Consider the following 20161-nt stretch of genomic DNA (forward strand, 5'->3'; position numbering starts at 1 on the left):
CCAAAGTAAATCTCTTTATTGGAAAACAATAAAAGTATAGATCCTTTCTTCAGCTCAGGTGCTTTACGCACCGTAGAGAACCATCACTGTGGAGAGGTTACTAGCACTTACGATGCACAGTGATATAGTTAATTTATCTTGGTCAGTTCGTCCTTCAGTGTTTTGGGTACATTTATCCAAACAACATCATCAGCACCTTGAATTCAGTTACACTAAGCTTCTTCCACACTATTGTTACAATCCAAGTGGTAAGAAACCCGGCAAACAAACAATATAGGTGTAGATCTTGTCCTTCAGCTCGGGTGCTTTACGCACCGTAGAGAGCCATCACTGTGGAGAGGTTACTAGCACTTACGATGCACAGTGATATAGTTAATCTCAGTATTTCCATTGTGGAAGCTGCTCCACCTTGTCTTCCAGATGCATACTCCTTGTCCTTCTGCTAGCATTGTATCCAAAGTAAATCTCTTTATTGGAAAACAATATAAGTATAGATCCTTTCTTCAGCTCAGGTGCTTTACGCACCGTAGAGAACCATCATTGTGGAGAGGTTACTAGCACTTACGATGCACAGTGATATGGTTCATCTCTTGATCAGTATTTCCATTGTGGAAGCTGCTCCACCTTGTCTTCCAGATGCATACTCCTTGTTTTTATGATAGCACTGTATCCAAAGTAAATCTCTTTATTGGAAAAAAACCCCAATATAGGTGTAGATCTTTCCTTCAGCTCAGGTGCTTTACGCACCGTAGAGAGCCATCACTGTGGAGAGGTTACTAGCACTTACGATGCACAGTGATATGGATCATCTTTTGATCCGCGTTTCCAGTTATCGCCCATGGTTCCTGTATAACAGTAGGTACAACATTCTGCTCCAAAGAGTGTGCATACTCCTTGTTCTTCTGGTAGCACTGTATCCAAAGTAAATCTCTTTATTGGAAAACAAACAACTTAAGTACAGATCCTTTCTTCAGCTCAGGTGCTTTGCGCACCGTAGAGAGCCATCACTGTGGAGAGGTTACTAGCACTTACGATGCACAGTGATATAGTTAATCTCAGTATTTCCATTGTGGAAGCTGCTCCACCTTGTCTTCCAGATGCATACTCCTTGTTTTTCTGATAGCACTGTATCTAAAATAAATCTCCTTATTGGAAAACAATATAAGTACAGATCCTTTCTTCAGTTCAGGTGCTTTACGCACCGTAGAGAACCATCACTGTGGAGAGGTTACTAGCACTTACGATGCACAGTGATATGGTGAATTTATCTTGGCCAGTTCGTCCTTCAGTGTTTTGGGTACATTTATCCAAACAACATCATCAGCACCTTGAATTCAGTTACACTAAGCTTCTTCCACACTATTGTTACAATCCAAGTGGTAAGAAACCCGGCAAACAAACAATATAGGTGTAGATCTTGTCCTTCAGCTCGGGTGCTTTACGCACCGTAGAGAGCCATCACTGTGGAGAGGTTACTAGCACTTACGATGCACAGTGATATAGTTAATTTATCTTGGTCAGTTCGTCCTTCAGTGCTTTGGGTACATTTATCCAAACAACATCATCAGCAACCTTGAATTCAGTTACACTAAGCTTCTTCCACACTATGTTTTACAATGTATTCTCTCTCTACTTTTAACAGGCCGTCAGTTGTGGGCTTAATGCCCTGTATTGCTTGTAGTGAGAAAATGGTCTTTAATTAGCATTGGTATTGGCTCTGTCAGGGGCACTACTACGACATTTTACTTCACTACATTTGGCAGCGATAGTTACTACTTACTGTGCAGATACAGATTTCATCTTATTTAACATATGATCATCTTTTAAAATATGTTGCATTGTTAAAGATTAATCTACCTATCAACACGTGAAGTACTTCGTTGATTTCCCCCTTGACAGCATGCAACATTTAAATACAGCTTACACGTATTGATGAATCAGTATTGATAAATCAATAATCCAATATATAATGAAGACTTTGAAAGGAGCAAATCTGCATGATAAGAACCAGCATTTTTGTGGATGATACTTCTGCAAGTTAAGTAAAATGTTGAATTTGAAAACGTACTTACCTGCTGCCTTCACTGACGCTACAGTTCACTAACTATCTTTGTATTTCTCTTGAGATATGGACAGTTTTCCTCGAGTAAATTGAAGCTCCTGCACTCAGTGTAGTCTTCTGGTGAAATGAACCGACTGCTGAGGGAACAGAATCACTGACTGTGTGGAACATTCTATAATGTGCATTGTGACATCAAACATGAAATACTCCATTCCATGGATCAAACAGGATCATATTGTTGGCTATTTCATCCATGACCAATGGTATTAATGCAACAACTGGTGTTAATGCCCCTATCTCCTCTCTGCCCACTGGAATACTCCTTATTTCAGTTCAGTGCACTTGTAAAGTCAGCAGGGGCAAATATGAATAATAACAAACTTAATTTGTATAGCACATTTCATATATGACGTGCAGCTCAAAGTGTTTTATTTATTTGTTTTTCACCTGCTTGTACACAATAGCCGTATGGGTAAAGCTTTATATTAAGTCCTTATAATATGCTGATTAACTTTACCTTGTGTTAATAAGACTATATAAGTGTTAATAATAGCACCAAGTTTCTTAATGATGTTAATGATTTAATGGTGCTATTATTAACACATTATAATATTAAAAATAATCTTATAAGGACTTACAAGGGCATTAAAACCTATTAGCTAACGCTTATTATAAGGACCTTAATGTAAAGTGTGACCCTATATGTTTCTGCCTGCTAATCTTTTCAGCCGGATGTCTTGTTTGTGTGTCTTTTCTGCACATTTATATGTACGTACGTTAAAGGCCACTGGAAACTGGTGTCATATTCCCTGTGTATCCAAACATAATCTGCAAATCAAGCTGATTCTGATTCATGTGCCGCTGTCTAAAAAAATCCGACAGTCTTGAAGGCAGCAGGGATGATGCTGCCTCGGATCCATATTACCTTGTTAGCAGGTTGCAAGCTAGCTGAATACGAGCGGCACAGTGCGGCTACACGGGGATGTCCCACCCTTTTTAACGCAAGCTGCGAGGACTCCGGGTTTTTTTTTTTTATCGGCTCTACGCAAGCGGGACTTAACTCCCAAACTTTGGCGAAATGACGACGAGGTCGGAGCGAGAAAAAGCCCAGAAACTGAATGAGCAGCATCAGGCCATTCTGTCTAAACTGCTGAGGGAAGACGACAACAAGTACTGTGCTGACTGTGAGGCAAAAGGTAAGCCTGACAACCTTTCGCCGTGAACCTCCGTGTCTCAAATGCGTCTGTGAAAATGATGAAATGATGTGGGAACTTGGCAGCTAACGGCTAAAGCTAGCAACATATTGTAACGTTATTCTGATGGGTGGGGGGGGCACTGATGTGTAGCTATGCTTTCATCCCTCTTAGCCTATTTGCTTAATGCCAAATTGTGTGTTATTCCTATTAAACGGACATTTTTCATCGGAGTGACACACGTGTATGTATGCTGTGCAATGCAAACGCAGTTAATGCCGTTGCTTGTCCAGCCAGAATTAAGCCAAAATGAACAATATTGAGCGGCAATTGTCCAAGTAACCTCAAACTATATACAACTTCCGTTCAGCACGTTCAAAGTAAAATCCTCATCTAGATCTTTTTCAACACTAATCACAAAAATCACAATAATAATAATCATACCAACACGCGGACTGGCGTTATTGTTATTGTTTACGTCAAATGTTTTTTTTTATGGTTGTAATTACACTGTGAATCCTCGCTTAATTACATGCTGAGCAATGTTGGGATTTGCACGTGTCATTGAGAATTTGCTCACTTATTAATGAGGTTTCGATGTTGTGTTTGTTTTTGTTTTTTTTTCTCTTTTCCACTTTGTGTACGTTTTTGTGCGTTCAAAAAGTTTGCTCTCGCAGGTTCCTACTCGGCGCTTTTATTTTGAAATCGGACGGACTGTAATTCCGGTTTTGCATTGTATGGCTGCGTCTAAGTCGACGCAGGTTTTGCCCGACAGTATCGATGTCATGTCCTTGACTGGTTTATTTATGAGCGGAAAACGTGCGTGTCCGGTGTAGGCAACATTTAATTAGAGGCGCAGTTTGCCCGCTGAATGTGCCGCGTAGAAACGCGCGTCAGCATCGGATGCTGTAGGTTTGTTGCAGCTGCAGCCGACACCTCGCCTCTGACTCACTATGCCCTATTGCAGAGCAAAACAACCCCCGAAGCCCCATTCAAAAATGGGAAAGTGTAATATTTCCTTGCACAGACTACGGGTGTAGTTTGATCGTGGAGGTTTCGTAGATCGTTAGGAACCAGTCCTAAATTCGGCATCCACCCAATACATCAAACAGCAATGCTTTCCAATAAGGTGTAAACTTTTCAAATGTGCATGCTTTTACCCAGTGGTGAGCATTACATTCACATTAACATGTGAATGTAATAGTATTTTGCACGATCCCTCCAGCAGATTTGTCACAGGATCGTGACTGCTGCCTAAACGTCTTAATCTATGCGTGTGTTTGTGTGTATGTTTGCCGATAAGGACGGAAGCATGAAATTCCCAGACTTTTGAGTGGAGTTTGAACGGCTCGTATCGGGGCTACCTATGACTGAGATTAATCGCCTTTTGCGTCATCGCCGTGCCTGTGCTGCCATCTGATATTGTAATGTGCAGTGGCGGACCTCCAGTGAATCAGGCTTGATCGTGATTTGCCACTGCCTGCTGCTGGTGCTGCATCTCTTGTCAATCTACGTTCATCTGAAATTGCAATACATGCATAACGTTACATTTATAGCAGCTAAAGTCTTCATAAATAACATCCCAGTTTAAAAAAAACAATCTTGGTTTGCTCAGATGGTTTATTCAACCACCTGCTGTCACTGGTGATAACAGCTAGAGTATCTCCGTGACAACCGAGCCACCACATCCACTGAGGGAAGCCATGAGGTGTGGTTGAAAGCTTTGGAGACAACAAGTAACGAAGCAAGTAAGCAAATTCCACCCACTGATGTAGATGGTGAGATTTTGATTCTGAAGTTCTGGGAGAAAAAGCTGGTAAGTGGACCTTGAGTTAAGTGCTGTTTCCAAGGTCCAGAACTATTAGGCTCAGTATCATATTCATTTAAATGAAGGTTTGGCAGGGACGACTGTCTTTTACTTGAAATATAGTTCCGTTTTGCGCACAATAGTGTCCAGCTCACAGCTCACTCCTCTTTGTGTTTGTGTATTCGTATTTTTTTATCGCTCAATATTAAAAGCATCAACTAGTAAATGGTTTGAATTTACATGCAAATAGAGCATCCACGACTTGGAATTGAATTGGCTGTGGTTCAATACCCACCACGCCATTCTTGTGTTAACCTTGGCACAGTTAAACGTGTTTTTTTTTCCAATATGAATTTCATAATGGGCAGGGCCATTTCATAATGAAAGCCTGTGTCTGTATAAAGAAAGCCTTTACTGGTACCTGGCGTGTGTAAGAGAATGGCTGTGTTTGCTGTTCTGCGTCGTGAAATGTCAGGTGCCCACGTGAGTTTGTTGGCGCGTTGTTCCTGTAAATCCCTCTTAAATATTACAGCTTGTTTACTTCGAGCCAAGCAAACTGATCATTCCAGCCAACATGTGTCTGAGAAGTTTGCCTTTCTAATGAAGACGCTTGACAATGACAGTCAAAGGTCAACAAGCAGCGACGCACTGATTGGCGTTCTCGGCATCGGTCCGTGACGCTGCGCCCTGCAGCCTGAGGCGTGTGTGCTTATGTTAGTCACAAAGCAGCAGCACTCAGCCGTGCCCCATGAGTCACATGGACCACGTCGCCGCTCTTTAGTAGTAGTTACAGCCGTAATAATAGCTGAGATTAATAAAAGCAATAACAGCTTTAATAGTAACAGAACTACAACTAAACATAATAACTGTAGTGATGAGAGTCAGGCAGGCCCATGGCAGCAGCAGCCAGGTCGTACCAGGACCACGATCCACAGAAACCTTGGAGATGACAGAGCACAAAGAAAGTCCGGGGGAAGATATAAAGTTAGTAACATGCATTGGTGGGACATGAATGTGTAAAGATGGAGAGAGAGAGGAGGAAAGCTCAGTGCATCATGGGAAGTCCCCCAGCAGTCTAGGCCTATAGCAGCATAACTAGGGACTGGTCCAGGCAGGCCTGAGCCAGCCCCTAACTATAAGCGTTATCAAAAAGCATCCACATATGGATGTCGTGAAAAAGCCTCCCAAGTGAAGTTGAAAGTTGAAATCAGTTAATATGTTTTTTTTTTCTTGTGCTGAATAAGTTTCATAAATAAAAGACATTTATCGCCTCCTAAGGTGGCACTCGGGTTGACTCGGGTAGTGAATTGAAAAGCAACGCCAAAGCAGTCGAAAATAAATGATGTGTAGAAACGTTGCCAATGAACTTTCACCAGGCGTCACTTTTTATCTGAAATTCAAACTTACATTTGAATACGGGGGGGAAAAAAAGAAAAAGAAAAATGAAACCTTCAACTGAAAACAAAGTGCAACAGGTTGAAGTAGTTTGCTTGCTGTAGTCCAGCAGAGGGTGTCCTTAAAAGTGACTGTCAGCTCGACCTGTTACATGCCCCATTGACCCGTCATTAAAGTAAGCTGATGAATAAAAATGGAGGACACTTATAGCGAGCAGAGCCGAGCCGATCGGATAATCATGACAGCGAATCACTTTTTTTTTTTTTTTTTACATTTTGTACTTCTCTCCGTTAGCTGCACAACGTCCAGCTGCTCCAAGGTCCACATTTGTCACTTTGATATACTGTGTTTGTTATAGATGTCCCATTGTTTCACTGCACCATACCAGCACCAACACACAGGGGCCTCACGCAACTGAACTCCTGTAAGTGGACCTGCAGGCGAGATGATCACCTTCTGTGTCTGTCTCGCCGCTTGAACGCAGGAGAGGCAGCGTATTAGCTTGCATTGATTTCTGCTGCGCGGCTGATTGGCCGCCCAGGGGACAGAGCTCCGCTTTGATTGATCAGTTGGTTTTAGGGTTTTGCAAAACACTGTCCTGTCCTCCACACTGCCTGCTGCAGCCGGCGTGCCTGGGCGTGGCGGCCCTGCTATGACCACTGCAGTGTGGTGACTCACCTTAGCCTCTCAGCTGTAATTCCATCCTCACTCTTGTCTACACACACACACACACAATGTAGGGCAGTGTGTGTGTGTTTGAGAGAGAGAGATGGAGTCCTTTTATTGATTGCAATTCCATTTTCCTGTCCTCCTTGGCATCTCAGTCTGTCCACTTCTTAAGAGTCCAGACTATAATTTTCGCCTTTGGTTTTAACACAGTCTTTTCACCAATGTGACTAAAACGCTAAACACACACACACACGCACACACACACACACACACACGCACACACACAGGCTGGCAGTGTGTCAGTGTTATGATTTGTGGCTGGGGGTGCTCTGAGCTGGCACATGCTCTCCTCGGTGCTGGCACAGCAGATCTTGGCAAGCGCCCGCAGGGCACTCTGTGCTTTGACGACCTGTCCTTGGTACCCTCTTTGCTGTCACACACGCACACACACGCACAAAATGCTGGCACACACTCACACTAATTTGGACACAGAAGCTTGCATGCACACCTGCAATTGTACACATTTTTGAAGGTGTGAAGGACAGGTTAGCCTTGCAGTGTCCGGAGAGAAATGTGTGTTCCCAGCTGTTAAGCAAGTTTCATGCAAATGTAAGAAATGTGGTTTCTTTGTATGGCGAAGGCATTTCTAGCTCCTGCGCAAGGGCGGCTTTGTACCTGCACAATGGCAGGGCATTGTTCATCAAGTCTCTCCATCAACATTTACCTCTTTTATGAGCAAAACAAAACAAATCCTACTAAATTTGATTTTATTTTGAAAGAAACGCATCTAATGACATTGATTTTTATTTTTTATTTTATTTGACTCCTGGTGTGAGGGTGGTTTGTGGACAAAAAGATGGCTGATTTGGCCAAACTGGCATTTTGCTCCAAAGATGGGTATTAAAAAATGTAACGACATGCGGGAACGTTCATAAATTGAGCGCACCCTTTGATTCACTACATATCCAGATTGTGAGTGCGAGGGAGAGTCTGTCCTGTTCATCTTTCACAACTCCTCCATGGACGTGATCTTAACCTCTGAGTGACCAGACTAACCAGGTCGAACATCTTTGCAAGCATTTAAAACGGGCAGCGTTAGGTCAGTCCGTACACTCCAGCCTCCAGTTTATTAGGTTGATCTCAACTGTGTGTATCGTTTGGGAGGACGTCGCTTGTGCATTTTGTCCACCGTGTTTATATCAACGTGGGTCGCCTAAAAATTTTCTGCATTAAAAAACCCCCCCGAATCAGTCATAAAGGAAGCTGGTTAAAAGTTAACAATGCTGGTTTCGGGTGTTAACTCCACTGCCTTCCATCACCAGCAGATGGAAGCCTATCCCCTCTTCATCCAGAGTCCATTCTTTTTGTTGCCTGAATTTAAACTCCTAAATCCTGCTGACGCTCCAGCATCGTTCGTCTCCCTCTCTCTCTTTTTTGCTTTTTTTCCTGTAGAAAACATAATGAAACAAACCTGCATATCCAGTTTGTTTTTATTTCAATTCCAGCATCTGGATTCGCTCCCTGTGTGTGTGTACCCCTCTAGCTGTTCCAGTCTTTATCACCTCTGATAATGGTTTTATGTAGCATCCATCTGCTGTGATTTATAGACTGCCTGGGCCATAATGTTCCTCCATTTGTTTTAGGGCAGACAATGAGGCCAGATGATACGTTTTTATTAGGCTTTCCTCTCGTGACGATAAAGATGAAACGCTGCACGGAGGGGGGAAACATTCAGTCCTCCACCTTACTGCTGACTCTGAATCACGCTAATGGACCAGCAGGGAGCAGCACAGCGCTTTTCTTTATTTTTTACTTTCCCCCCCTCAGCATCCTGCCCGTCACTCTCTGATTCTCCCCTCTCCTCCCGGCCTGTGCTGAAGATTTTTTGGCAGCCTTCCGATGATTCACTAAGAGGACATTTTATTAATTAGGAAATGGGGGTTGTTAACCGCCTTTTTTTTTTTTTTTTGTAAAAGGAGAATTCCGCTTAATTTCAGCACAGGGATGGTTTATTTTCTTTGCCTGTGTCCCCATTCAGCCTTTACGCAGTAACACTAGCTGCAGTTCCTTATTCCTAGAGGTAAAAAGGAAGAAGAATCACATTTGTTTCATGCAGCCAAACACAATTTAAAGAATTATAAATGTTATATACAGAGAGCTCTGGTAATGCTGAGCATTTGTGTGTTTTGCAAGAGGACATTAAGGCAGAATAGAGGAAGGATATAAAGAGCAATTAGACTGAAAATGATGAAATAAAAAGGCAGGAAGGTGGCTGTGACAGTAGTAGATGGTTTTTCTGGGCGCTGTGGTTCAGAACAGATAAAGACTGCAGTATCCTTAGTCCCCCAGGATTGGGATGAGTCAAGTCAGACGTGGTTTAAGTCCACAAAGTCTGCTCCTTTCAGCCTCCAAGCTTTAAAACTTTGTGTCTTCACTCTGTCCCCGAAGAAAGAGGCGGCTCCGCCCTCCTCGCCGCAGACTTTTCGTCTTGCTCGCGGGATCACGCCAGTAAATTCAGATGCGCCTCATTTCTTTCTTCCGCGCTTATTTGTTGCTTCAGAGCGATTTCACACAAACTCTAAGCACCCAGCAGCATATGTCCTGCAGGATTTGCAAAGAGGGTCGCGGATTGATCGATCACAACGCCTCACCTGGTGTCTGCGGCCACCGCCACACACATTTAGACACACACACACACACACACACACACACACACACACACACACACACACACACACACACACACGTCAGCCGTCGTCCTGTCCTCAGGTTGACAATTGGGGCTTTAATTTCATGCTTGGCTGGCTGCCCCCCCCCCCTCTTCCACTGTCACTCATCGAGGCTCCAGGGTGTGTGTCTGTCTGTGTGTCTCTCAGCTGGAATGACTCTGTTTGTTTGTCTCAGTGTGTTTCTGTTTGTATGCATGTAGGTAAAAATGTATTGTTTATATTTTCATGCATATTAATTAAAAAAAAGTGTGTATGTGCCTGTGATGTCATCTTCATGGCTATCTATTTGTCTGAGTGGGTGTGTCTGTTTGTGTGTGTGTATGTGTCAGTGTGCTTGTATGTTGGCATGTGTGCGTCTGCAGGACGTGCTCAAATGTACCTGCATGAAAGTGTGTGTGTGTGTGTGTGTGTGTGTGTGTGTGTGTGTGTGTGTGTGTGTGTGTGTGTGTGTGTGTGTGTGAGAGAGAGAGAGGAGCTCATTTGTGTCTAATCAGGTCAGCAGTCTACAAATTAGCATTAGTGTGTTTGTATTCTGTGTGTGTGTGTGTGTGTGTGTGTGTGTGTGTGTGCGTGTGTGTGGTACTGCAGGGCTCATGTCTGCCGAGAGAACTCAATTCAGCTGTCTATTTTTGTCCAAAGTTGCAACGCAGAGTGAGTGTAAAGATGAAGAAGCGCAATGAAAGCGTTATTGAATCTGAATGAGGCACAGATGAACAGATACTAATGTTTCAGAGCCAACGCTGCTGCTGATCCATGCACCACTCACCTCGTGGTGATCATACAGCTCCAGGTTGCTGCATTTTCTTCATTCATACGGAGACTCGGGGAGGGTCATTGTGGGGGGGGGGGGGGGGGGGGGGCGTTATCGATGGATTCTGAAAACAGTTATTGTTTTTGAACGGGTCAACAGAGAGAAACATCTGATTCAGAATAGGACAGCATCCAAACAGGCCATGATAATGATAATTATAATGATAATTATATATTGACCAATATGAACTTTATTTACACAATCTATAACTCCCTTACATTCACTGGGCGGGACTTTTTACAGTTAAAAAAATTGAACTTGTCACTGCCCTCTGGTGGACAAACCTAAAAACTTTCTACTGCATTTGGATACGTTGATGTCTTGCCATTGGTCAGATGACATGTGCGCAAATACTGACAGATCTGCAAAGGACTCTTGGGCCTGGGCAACAACATGTTCCCTTCCGTAAGACTTCTGCCCCCCGCTAACAGAATTTAGAAGTGAAATTGGCCTACTCCTGCTCACCTGGGATTCTGCAGCTCCATATTTGTACCCACCTCAAGTTAACAAGGTGAAAAACGGACCCTGAAATGATAAGCCACGGTCGCCCACGGTTGAACGGCGACAGAGTTTCCATTCCGTTCCACACACAAACAGCATATTGTTGTCATATAGCTGTGTTTTATTTGCAGTAATATGTTTAAAGTTTAGCGGTATCGTGTCGCCACTCTGAAGGTTAGGCGGTCAGGACATTACAAGGGATGGCACAGAGAACCCCCCCCCCCCCCCCCCAAAAAAAAAAAAAAGTGTGTGTGCATTGTAACAAAAAAAAAAAGAACACCCACTGCTCAGTTGAGGAAACAGGCTCGGTTGGTGGTTAGTTGTTATTATGTAGTGTATAGCAACACACACAGTAGGCACAAGGAATGACCTTTGCTTCCATTTTACTGCGCTGCCACCACACTGAAAGGAAAAATGAAGGACCCAGTCGGCAAAAGAATAAAGGAATGTAGAAAACCTGGTCATCTGCTGACACTGCTACCCACCGGCATCAAAGAGCATCAGTGCAGGCCTGCTCATCGTCCCAGAGAGAACTGCCGTTGGCCGGTTGGCAGTTTAGCGTGCAAGGCCCAGAGACGAAAGCGTTATATAGACAGTAGCGTACTTTTGATATTGAGCGCGAGTGTGATTTCTGCGTGAGACTTTTCTAAATGCGGTCCGACCCTGCTGAGCCGCTCGATCGATCTTCTCTCAGCGATAAGAGTACAGAGGGAGAAATGCTCAGAAGCCAGTGGAGAATGAGGTTCCGTTATGAAAACCAACTGTTAAGAAAATGTAAGTGCATCTGGATGATCTGCAGCGTGCCAGAAGTTGATTTCCACCTACTGCATGCAGGCACGCGCGATACGGGGGTATGCACACGTACGCTCTCCATCCATTCCATCGACTATATCTACTGTACGCATTTGTTTTGGAGAATGTGTTGAAAGGTTATCTAAGAGCAGACCAAAGTGAAGTCCAATCCATACAGATAGAGTCCAGCTTACCATGGCTGAGCTGCTTGATTCAGGCTTAACACTCAGTCATCCCTGCCTTAATGCTCCTTTAGGCCGTCCAGCGCATTAGTGCCACTGCATTAACACACTGATGCTCTTACCCGAGACCGGCAAGCCCACTAGACTGCGTGCAGCCTCTCCGGCTGCCGTCCAACCCCCCCCCCCCCCCGCCGTTATGTAGCCCGGATCCATAAAAGTTGATCCTCCTTTTTGCAGTTGTGTGCCGTGTTCAAAGTCGCTTTCAATGGTCAAATTGACACATAGCAAGCTTCATGCTCTGGAGGGGGAATGGAGCCAACGGTGGCGCTCAGGGACTGTGGCCGCTAGCCCATTAAAATGATTTGACTGTCATTCCCGTGCCATCTCCTCCTGAGATTTGGCAGAGTTATGGTTGTTTTGTGCTGCTTTTTTTCCCCCCACATGATGGATGATGCGTTCGGATGACAGACGGAGGTTTTCCGAGGTAGAAAATCTGAGAAACCCAGTACCCAGTCTGTGCAGCGATCGGCCAGGTTTGCAGAGGTGTCAGAGGTGTCTCTCTCAAACTCTCTGTTTTCATTCCTCACAAAACTACTGCTTTCATTTTTTTTTTTTTTTTTTTGTGCAACCACACAGAATGAATTCTTTCACAGAGAAAGAGTCACTGTCCAAAACTAGCGAAACAAAAACTTTTTGGGCACACCTTGAGTCCATTTCTCAGCGAGTGCGCTCTCATGTGGCTGTGGCTCTCTGGACTGACGTGAATGAGCCGCGAATGTGCGCACTTAATGACGCAATCTCTGATCCATATAGTTTTTATTTTTTTGTTTGTTTTTTCCCGAGGAACTCCTCCTTTTGTTCTAAATGATTGAACTTGGCCATTCAACTTCTGTGTATTTTCTCAAAGCACACACAAGCTCACGGCCCTGTTCTCGTCCTCCGCCAAGGCTTTTACGTAAACCCCCGTGTTGGTTGTGTTTGCAGTGGCAAACAAAGATCCAAAATCCAAGCTGAGTGGGTTTAACCTCTGTGCCATGAAAACGAGTGGCTTTGGATCGGTGGTCACACCACATGTAACAGATAATGTGGCAGTTTTCTTGTTTTAATTCTGCTTTTTGAGGATCGGGCTTTGTGGATTAAAAAAAAGAAAAAAAAAGTCTATGACCCTCGAGCTAATGAAGCTTTTGAAAACCAGTCCATTAAACTCAAAGCTGCTTTCATTGAGCTGAAAGGCCTGTTTTTATAGTAGCTTTCATATTTAGAAATGGGTTAGTGACATTTAATTGAAACTGTTAATCGCTAAATAAAAGCAAGTGAGAATGCACACATTTTCTTCTTCTTCTTCTGCCTTTTTAAAGACGAAATTTGAAACAATCTTTAAGCACTAAGTCAGCTGCGGTGATTTAAAAATCAGCTTGTTGATCAAATGCATGTTTGAAACACGACTTGCATATTTAATGTAAAAAAGCGACTGATGACTGATGTGCACGCTCATGCTTTTATAGAGAAGAATACTTCTTAAACCACAGGAAGTGTAATCAAATGATATGTACAGATAATACAAACCACACTATCCTCCTTTTGTAAAATCGCATTAAGACGCACTGAAGGGATTTGGGATATTACTTCCCGAGCAATTTTGATCAAAATGTCTTCAGGATAACCCAAAGTTGAAGTGTGCACGTTCTGAAGTTTTCCCAAGTGAGACCATCTCTCCAAAGTAAGCAATGGCTTTTTAAATGTTTGTGCTGTTTGGATTTTTTTTTTAATTTTTTTAAAATCTTTTTCGTATTAACTTCCTGAGTTTCTGTTCAACTGTGATAGTGAACTGTACCCGCCGGCTACTGCACCCTCCAGAAATCCCTTGTCAGTCAAACAGTTTGTCCGAACGGTGACTTCTGAGCTTGAGTTTCGGCGGATGGGATACCACTGCCCATAGTGACTACACAAATTCTTACTGTATTTGTTTCAAACTGTTAGGTGTACCGGAGCCTATAAGCGCTCATTGGTCGGTGACAAACCTGGTGCTTGCAAACTGCGCTTGGCAGCTTCACGCTCTGTGGAAGTGAGAGTCACCTTTTGAATTTTTAAAGCGCTTTTTTTTTTTTTAATGGAGGTGCGAAGAGGTTCAAAGAGAATAGTGGTCACTGCTCTGCTTCTCCATTTCACGGCCGAGTTTTAATTTGCCTCCCGCTCTTCTGTCACTCCCACCGTTCAGATTTGATTCGAAGGGGAAGTGAAAGACTGAATGCGTGGTCTCGAGTGGTGTGGGTGGGACCCTCCTCTCTGCGTTAAACTGATAACACGGCAGGACTTTTACCGTCACATTTGAGCCACTGCAGTCTTTTAAAGCAGGAATCTCTTTCCCTTTTTAACTTTCTATTTCTTTCCCGTTTCAGGTCCCCGATGGGCGTCGTGGAACCTCGGGGTGTTCATGTGCATCCGCTGTGCCGGCATCCACCGCAACCTGGGTGTCCACATCTCCAGAGTCAAATCTGTCAACCTGGACCAGTGGACTCCTGAGCAGATCCAGGTATACACACACACACACACACACACCGGCATGGAAATACTGAAGTGATACCTTGAGTATTAAAGGAAAATCCACCATAAATGACAATCCATACATCAGCACTGTTACTCAACACTGTTGCTCAGTTTGCATTTTGACACACATAATAACTACTACACTCTTTATAACTTATAATGTGAGAGTTTTCCCCCGTGATGACAAAATTGAGATGTTCTCTGTCAGTATCCAGAGCAGTCCGGGTGATTACTGTCTAAACATCCATGGTTGTAATGAGAACACACCTGTAAACACACACCCATGCCAACTGTAGTTAGTGTTTTGTGGGTTTGCAGCATGTCACATTGATTCAACCCCACACAATAAATGATTTGTGTGTTTGTGTGTTTGTGGGTGTGTGTGTGTAACTCACCTGAGCATTTCAGCAATTTATTTAATCATCCGGTTGTTGATATATCCCATTGTTGTGTGTGTGTGTGTGTGTGATTCTTCAGGGCAGGGCCTATCCATCAGCTGAGTGTGAGTAGAAAGGGTCTCACTCTGAATGCTAATCACTGTTTTCAATGACTAATTAATTCTGGATGGCTGATTATTCCGACTCCATCTCCTCCACTTCTCCTATCACCACCCCATTTATCACCCTCCTCTTAATTTAGCCTCCACACATGCGGCCGGCGGTGTTTCTTTCACTCTGTGCGTTTGTGTGTGTGTGTGTGTGTGTGTGTGTGTCTGACATGTCCTTAACGTCATTTTACCTACAGCCTTCACAGCATTAACACATTCCTTTTCCTGTCTTCCTGTATGTCGCTCTCTCTCCTCGCAGAGTATGGTGGACATGGGCAACAGCAGGGCCCGAAAGCTGTATGAAGCCCACCTCCCAGAGACCTTCAGACGGCCACAGACGGACCAGTATCCTCCTCCTCCTGCCTGATTTCTGTGTGTTGGTCTTTGGCTGTATTTTTCCACAATACATGTTGCCGTACGTTGCGTGAAACCTCCCCGTCATTGAGCAACTTGCATGTAAACTGCCGTTCTCACGCTGCATGTGCATTAAAACTGCCCGTCACCACCCTCCGTCACCGTACATGTCAGTACAGATTTGCATAACAAGCCCCTGTATCACCATATATGTCACCCTATATTTACATGCAAAACGAAAAGCTCCTTATGTCACCATGCATTTGCACGCAAACTCCCAAAGTCACCACGAATTTGCGTACAAATTACTTTTCACACCGTAGTTGCCCTCAGAACAGCTTCAGCCTCCACGAGAGTGACGAACAGCAGTCTTCCAGAAGATATGCCCTCCTTTTGGTGGTTTGATGATGATGGTGACAGCGCTACTGTCTTAACAAGTCGCTCCAAAATCCCCCATAGGCGTTCAATTGCACTGAGATCAGGTGACTGTTAAAGCCATGGCACATGACGCACATCATTTCCATACCTGAGGCATTGAATGGCCGCTCGTGCCCTATCGATGGGGGGCGGGGGGGGGGGCTCTAGTAATGTTTCATTATAGGATAAAGTCACTTGTGATCTCGATTCAGAGTCCAGGTCAACTGGGCCTGCTCATGTTACAGAGCAAGTCTGTTGCACCTGTAACCACACCCTGGAGTACACTTCTACGTCACCACAGCAAGGCGAGAAGTTAAATTTAATCATGAGATACACCTGCATTTTTAAAGTTTCCCTACTCATCTACTCATATATATATATATATACATATATATAGTGCTTAACACATTTATTAGACCACCTGTCATAAAAATGAGAAAACACAAATATTTCAGAAATCTGTCAAAAACTTGTTTCAAACTAAAACTTGTATTGTTATTTATTAGGCAAATAACAAACTGGAACAACTAAATAGTCCTTATTCACATAAATTAACCAAAAATCTTAATATTTTGTACGACCTCCTTTGGCCCTGATGACAGCTTGCATTCTTGCAACCACAAAACAAATGTTTCTGTTCAGGAATGCAAGTAAATAACTGTAATTTGGCATCTCAATTAAAAAACAATAACGTGCTTTACTATTTTCTTTCTGCTTTTTTGTAAAACAATAAATTTGAGAATTCATGGATAACAACAATAATTATATTTTAGCATTAAAGATATAATTTTGATTAAAGAGCTTGGCTTGCACATACTGGTGGATTAACCATTACAGACACATCAAATATTTTGGTCATCAGCAATACTGTTCATTTAGGGCAGCGGGGGCAAACACCTTACACTGGGTGGGGGTCTAATACATTTGTTCAGCACTGTATATGAAACTACTAGTGCATATTTCACATTTTAGAAAACATCTTATGTCACACCGTTTGCATAAAATTCCCTGTTAGATTAAGTTTTTCATGTGATTTGTAAAGCCTCGTAGAATGCAAACAAAAAGGATTGCCGGTGAAACCTTTGGGTTTTTGACACATTCATTAACAGGAAATGAGATAACGGGTAAAACAAACGTAATACAGCTGCTCCACCTGTCGTCATGCAACAAATGATGAATCTGTGCAGTGCACAGGCTTCATGAGATTAAAGGGCACTTTTAAAGAAGCCTAACCCAAGGCCGAAGCCTTCAAATGCCTGTACTCTGTACAAGCACAACAGATGGTGCAATCTTACTAGTTTTTATCGTGGTCAGGGCCGAGAAATGTCACTATCAAGGACTGCTTTTTCATGAAATCTCCGCTGACGCTGAGGTACAGTAACAGCACTGACTTCAGTCATATTTACAGCGAGACAATAACAATGCAGATTGTCCTTTTTAAATGACAAACATGACTGAACAACTAGGTTATTATTGAGCTGTGATCAATGACTTAGCTCTATGATATTAGTGGTGAATGTCCAGCACTTAGTGTATACAGTATATATCACTCCCTCAACGGGCCTTTTTCTTGACGTGTCCAGACGAGAGAAATCTAACTCGTCGTCGTCAAAACCTCAGCTTCGTCGGCACATCCCCATTCAAAACCAAATAAGAAGTGACATGCCCGCTACGTTAGCGCCGCTCCGCACATTCACCCGGGACACGCCTAGCGGTGTCTGCGTATACAGCGCCGTAACGGCGGCTCCCGGTTTGCCCTTTTCCACGATACAAGACAAGACAGCTGTGTGGTTAACACAGCAGCATATGTTCATATTTCCACCAGCAGACTGAAATAAATAATCTCCCTGTTTGAAATGCTGCTCTAATACCCTATCTTGTATCTGGCAGGCCCATTTGTGCGGGTGGTCATCATTCTTCACTCTTTTGAAGTCCATTAGTCGTTCTGACAGCAGCGCCGCTGGCTGAAAACAGCAGATAACAGACCCAGGATTAGAGCAGCTACCGCCTGAGTGTGTGTGAGCGTTTCTCTACGTGTTTCCGCTCGCACAACATTACGGCCCCGCTATTTACCGTGCTTACGTATGTAAATGACGAATGGAGTTTGATTCCTCCCGCCATGAGTCCCACGTTAGTGTGTGTGTGTGTATTTAGGAATGTTTTTCCGTGTTTTCCATCAGGGTGGATTTGTTCATGTTCTCTGGGCCTATTTGCAGAAATTGCAGTTTTACTGATATTATAGTCGAGTAGAGTCTTTGTCAAATTCTTGTCAAGGTGGGGAAAAAAAAAATCACTTTAAATGATTATGTGACACTAAAACTGAATTTATGTCTGACGCAAGGGGTCGACGGCAACCCTGCTGCGTAGGTTCTGATTTATAGTTTTGTATCGATTTTCACCCACCGATATCACCTAGACGGTTGTGTTTACGTTGTTTCATTTGCTTTGTGATATGGAGCTGTGCACATACTTGTAGAGTATGAGCAGCTACATCTTTTTAGGAGGTGCGCATCAGCCACCAGAAAGCATCTGCCATAGTTACAGTGACTACTGTGTGTGTGCGCGGGCTTCACGGCTACACCGTGACCCCTTAAAGCACAGCTATTAAATCCACCATCGACAAATGGTGTCCTGCAGTGCCTTTGATCACTGTTCACCATATTGAAGGGCGGAGGCAGTAACACCGACTGATTCATTGTCTCCTCTTGAGTCAGTTATTAATGGGGGCCGATTTCGCCCATCTGCCTCACCTTAGTTGTAATGAGCCGGAGAGATGCAGTGCCAACACGAGGGAATTACATGTGACGCCTATGCTGCGCCTGCTCAATGCGCAACTTCAGCCACCTTAAGTAGGGACGGCTCAGTCTAGCAACCTTGCCGAACAATGCCACCTGCACGGCTGAGGTAATAATTACAAGAAACAAAACAAAACAGAATTTTCCCGTAGACGATGTTACGTGACTCACAGTTGGAGCTCTTCTGAGGCTCGGATCACCACGACGCTCTCCCAGTTTATTCATCAGTACAAAAGACTTTACGACTGCGTTCGAAAGTATCTCGTCCTTTGATAAAAAGTCGAAGGTACAAGCCTGTGTACATAAAATCATCGACGTAGACGGCAACTACGACTCCCAAGGTGCATCTCGGCAAGTAACATCCAATCACAGAGCTTAAGATTCTGTTACGTGTGCATGCTTTGTCCTTAACTGTAATGATGAAGCGTTTTGAAATCGCTACTGCTCTTATTCGATCCTCTGACTGGCCTCTTGTCCATGGCAACGCGGCCCCGAGGCTCATGGGTATTTAGAGCCGTCCGCTATTCCAAATTTACGGTTTAAACACGATTTCTCAGAAACACAGGTTGAAATGATTAAATGCGGTGGCCAGTGGGAGCACGCTTCTGGAAGAAGTGGTCCCACCTCACAACTCTGTTCGGTTCAATTAGCAACGTCAGAGCTGGACAGGATATGAGTTATGTCTAAGGTCAGCAATGGGCCCATATGTCAGGCTCTCTGGTCTGCGTGGTGTGCTCCGTAGGTTCCTCATTGGTGCACCATCCGTCTTCATCTAACACCTCATTTGCAGTCACGTGTACGCAGACGCCGTGTCACTCGGCACACATTTACCCACCGCAGTCATTGCAGTGACGTATGGAGGCGCAGCGTCACCGTCTGTTCCGCTGATTCTCGTCGACAGCAATAAATAAAGCGCTGTGTTTGAGATGCAGCGCCAGCGGCCCGCCTCGCGCGGGTGGTCATCATTTTTCAGCCTGTTGAGGCCCATTACTCGATCAGACAGAAGCGTCGCTGCTGAAATGGGGAGATAAGAGAGTCGGGATTAGCGCCGATGGAGTGCCTCAGTGTACTGGCGTTTGTGGCCGTGAGGTTGAGTGTGTGTGTGTGTGTGTGTGTGTGAGTCATGGTGTTTCGACAATGGCAGGAAACGCCATGACCGCCCAAGTTTTTGTTGTTAATGAAACAAGTCTTTTGTTAGGATTTACTGATCCATCACTTTGGCTGAACAATATTGGTATTGTCATTGATACCATTAAGAAAGGCGATACAATCCATGTCGAGATGCAATGTCTTTCATCAGTATTCCCACTGATCATGAATTTTCACACATTTTTCACACAGGTTTTCAACATTTGTACTT

General features: G+C 43.9%; 1 protein-coding gene across 1 annotated transcript in view; it reads left to right on the forward strand.

The window, feature by feature from the left end:
* The first annotated feature begins 3140 nt into the window (after positions 1-3140).
* LOC139294475 (stromal membrane-associated protein 1-like) overlaps positions 3141-20161 on the forward strand; it is a 77402-nt gene continuing 60381 nt past the window's right edge. Inside the window, exons 1-3 of the mRNA XM_070916384.1 lie at positions 3141-3258; positions 14541-14674; positions 15495-15580. Coding sequence (XP_070772485.1) covers positions 3141-3258; positions 14541-14674; positions 15495-15580 — 338 coding nt within the window. The remainder of the gene's footprint in view (positions 3259-14540; positions 14675-15494; positions 15581-20161) is intronic.

Source organism: Enoplosus armatus, chromosome 12 (assembly GCF_043641665.1).
Source record: "Enoplosus armatus isolate fEnoArm2 chromosome 12, fEnoArm2.hap1, whole genome shotgun sequence".
Taxonomy (NCBI): domain Eukaryota; kingdom Metazoa; phylum Chordata; class Actinopteri; order Centrarchiformes; family Enoplosidae; genus Enoplosus; species Enoplosus armatus.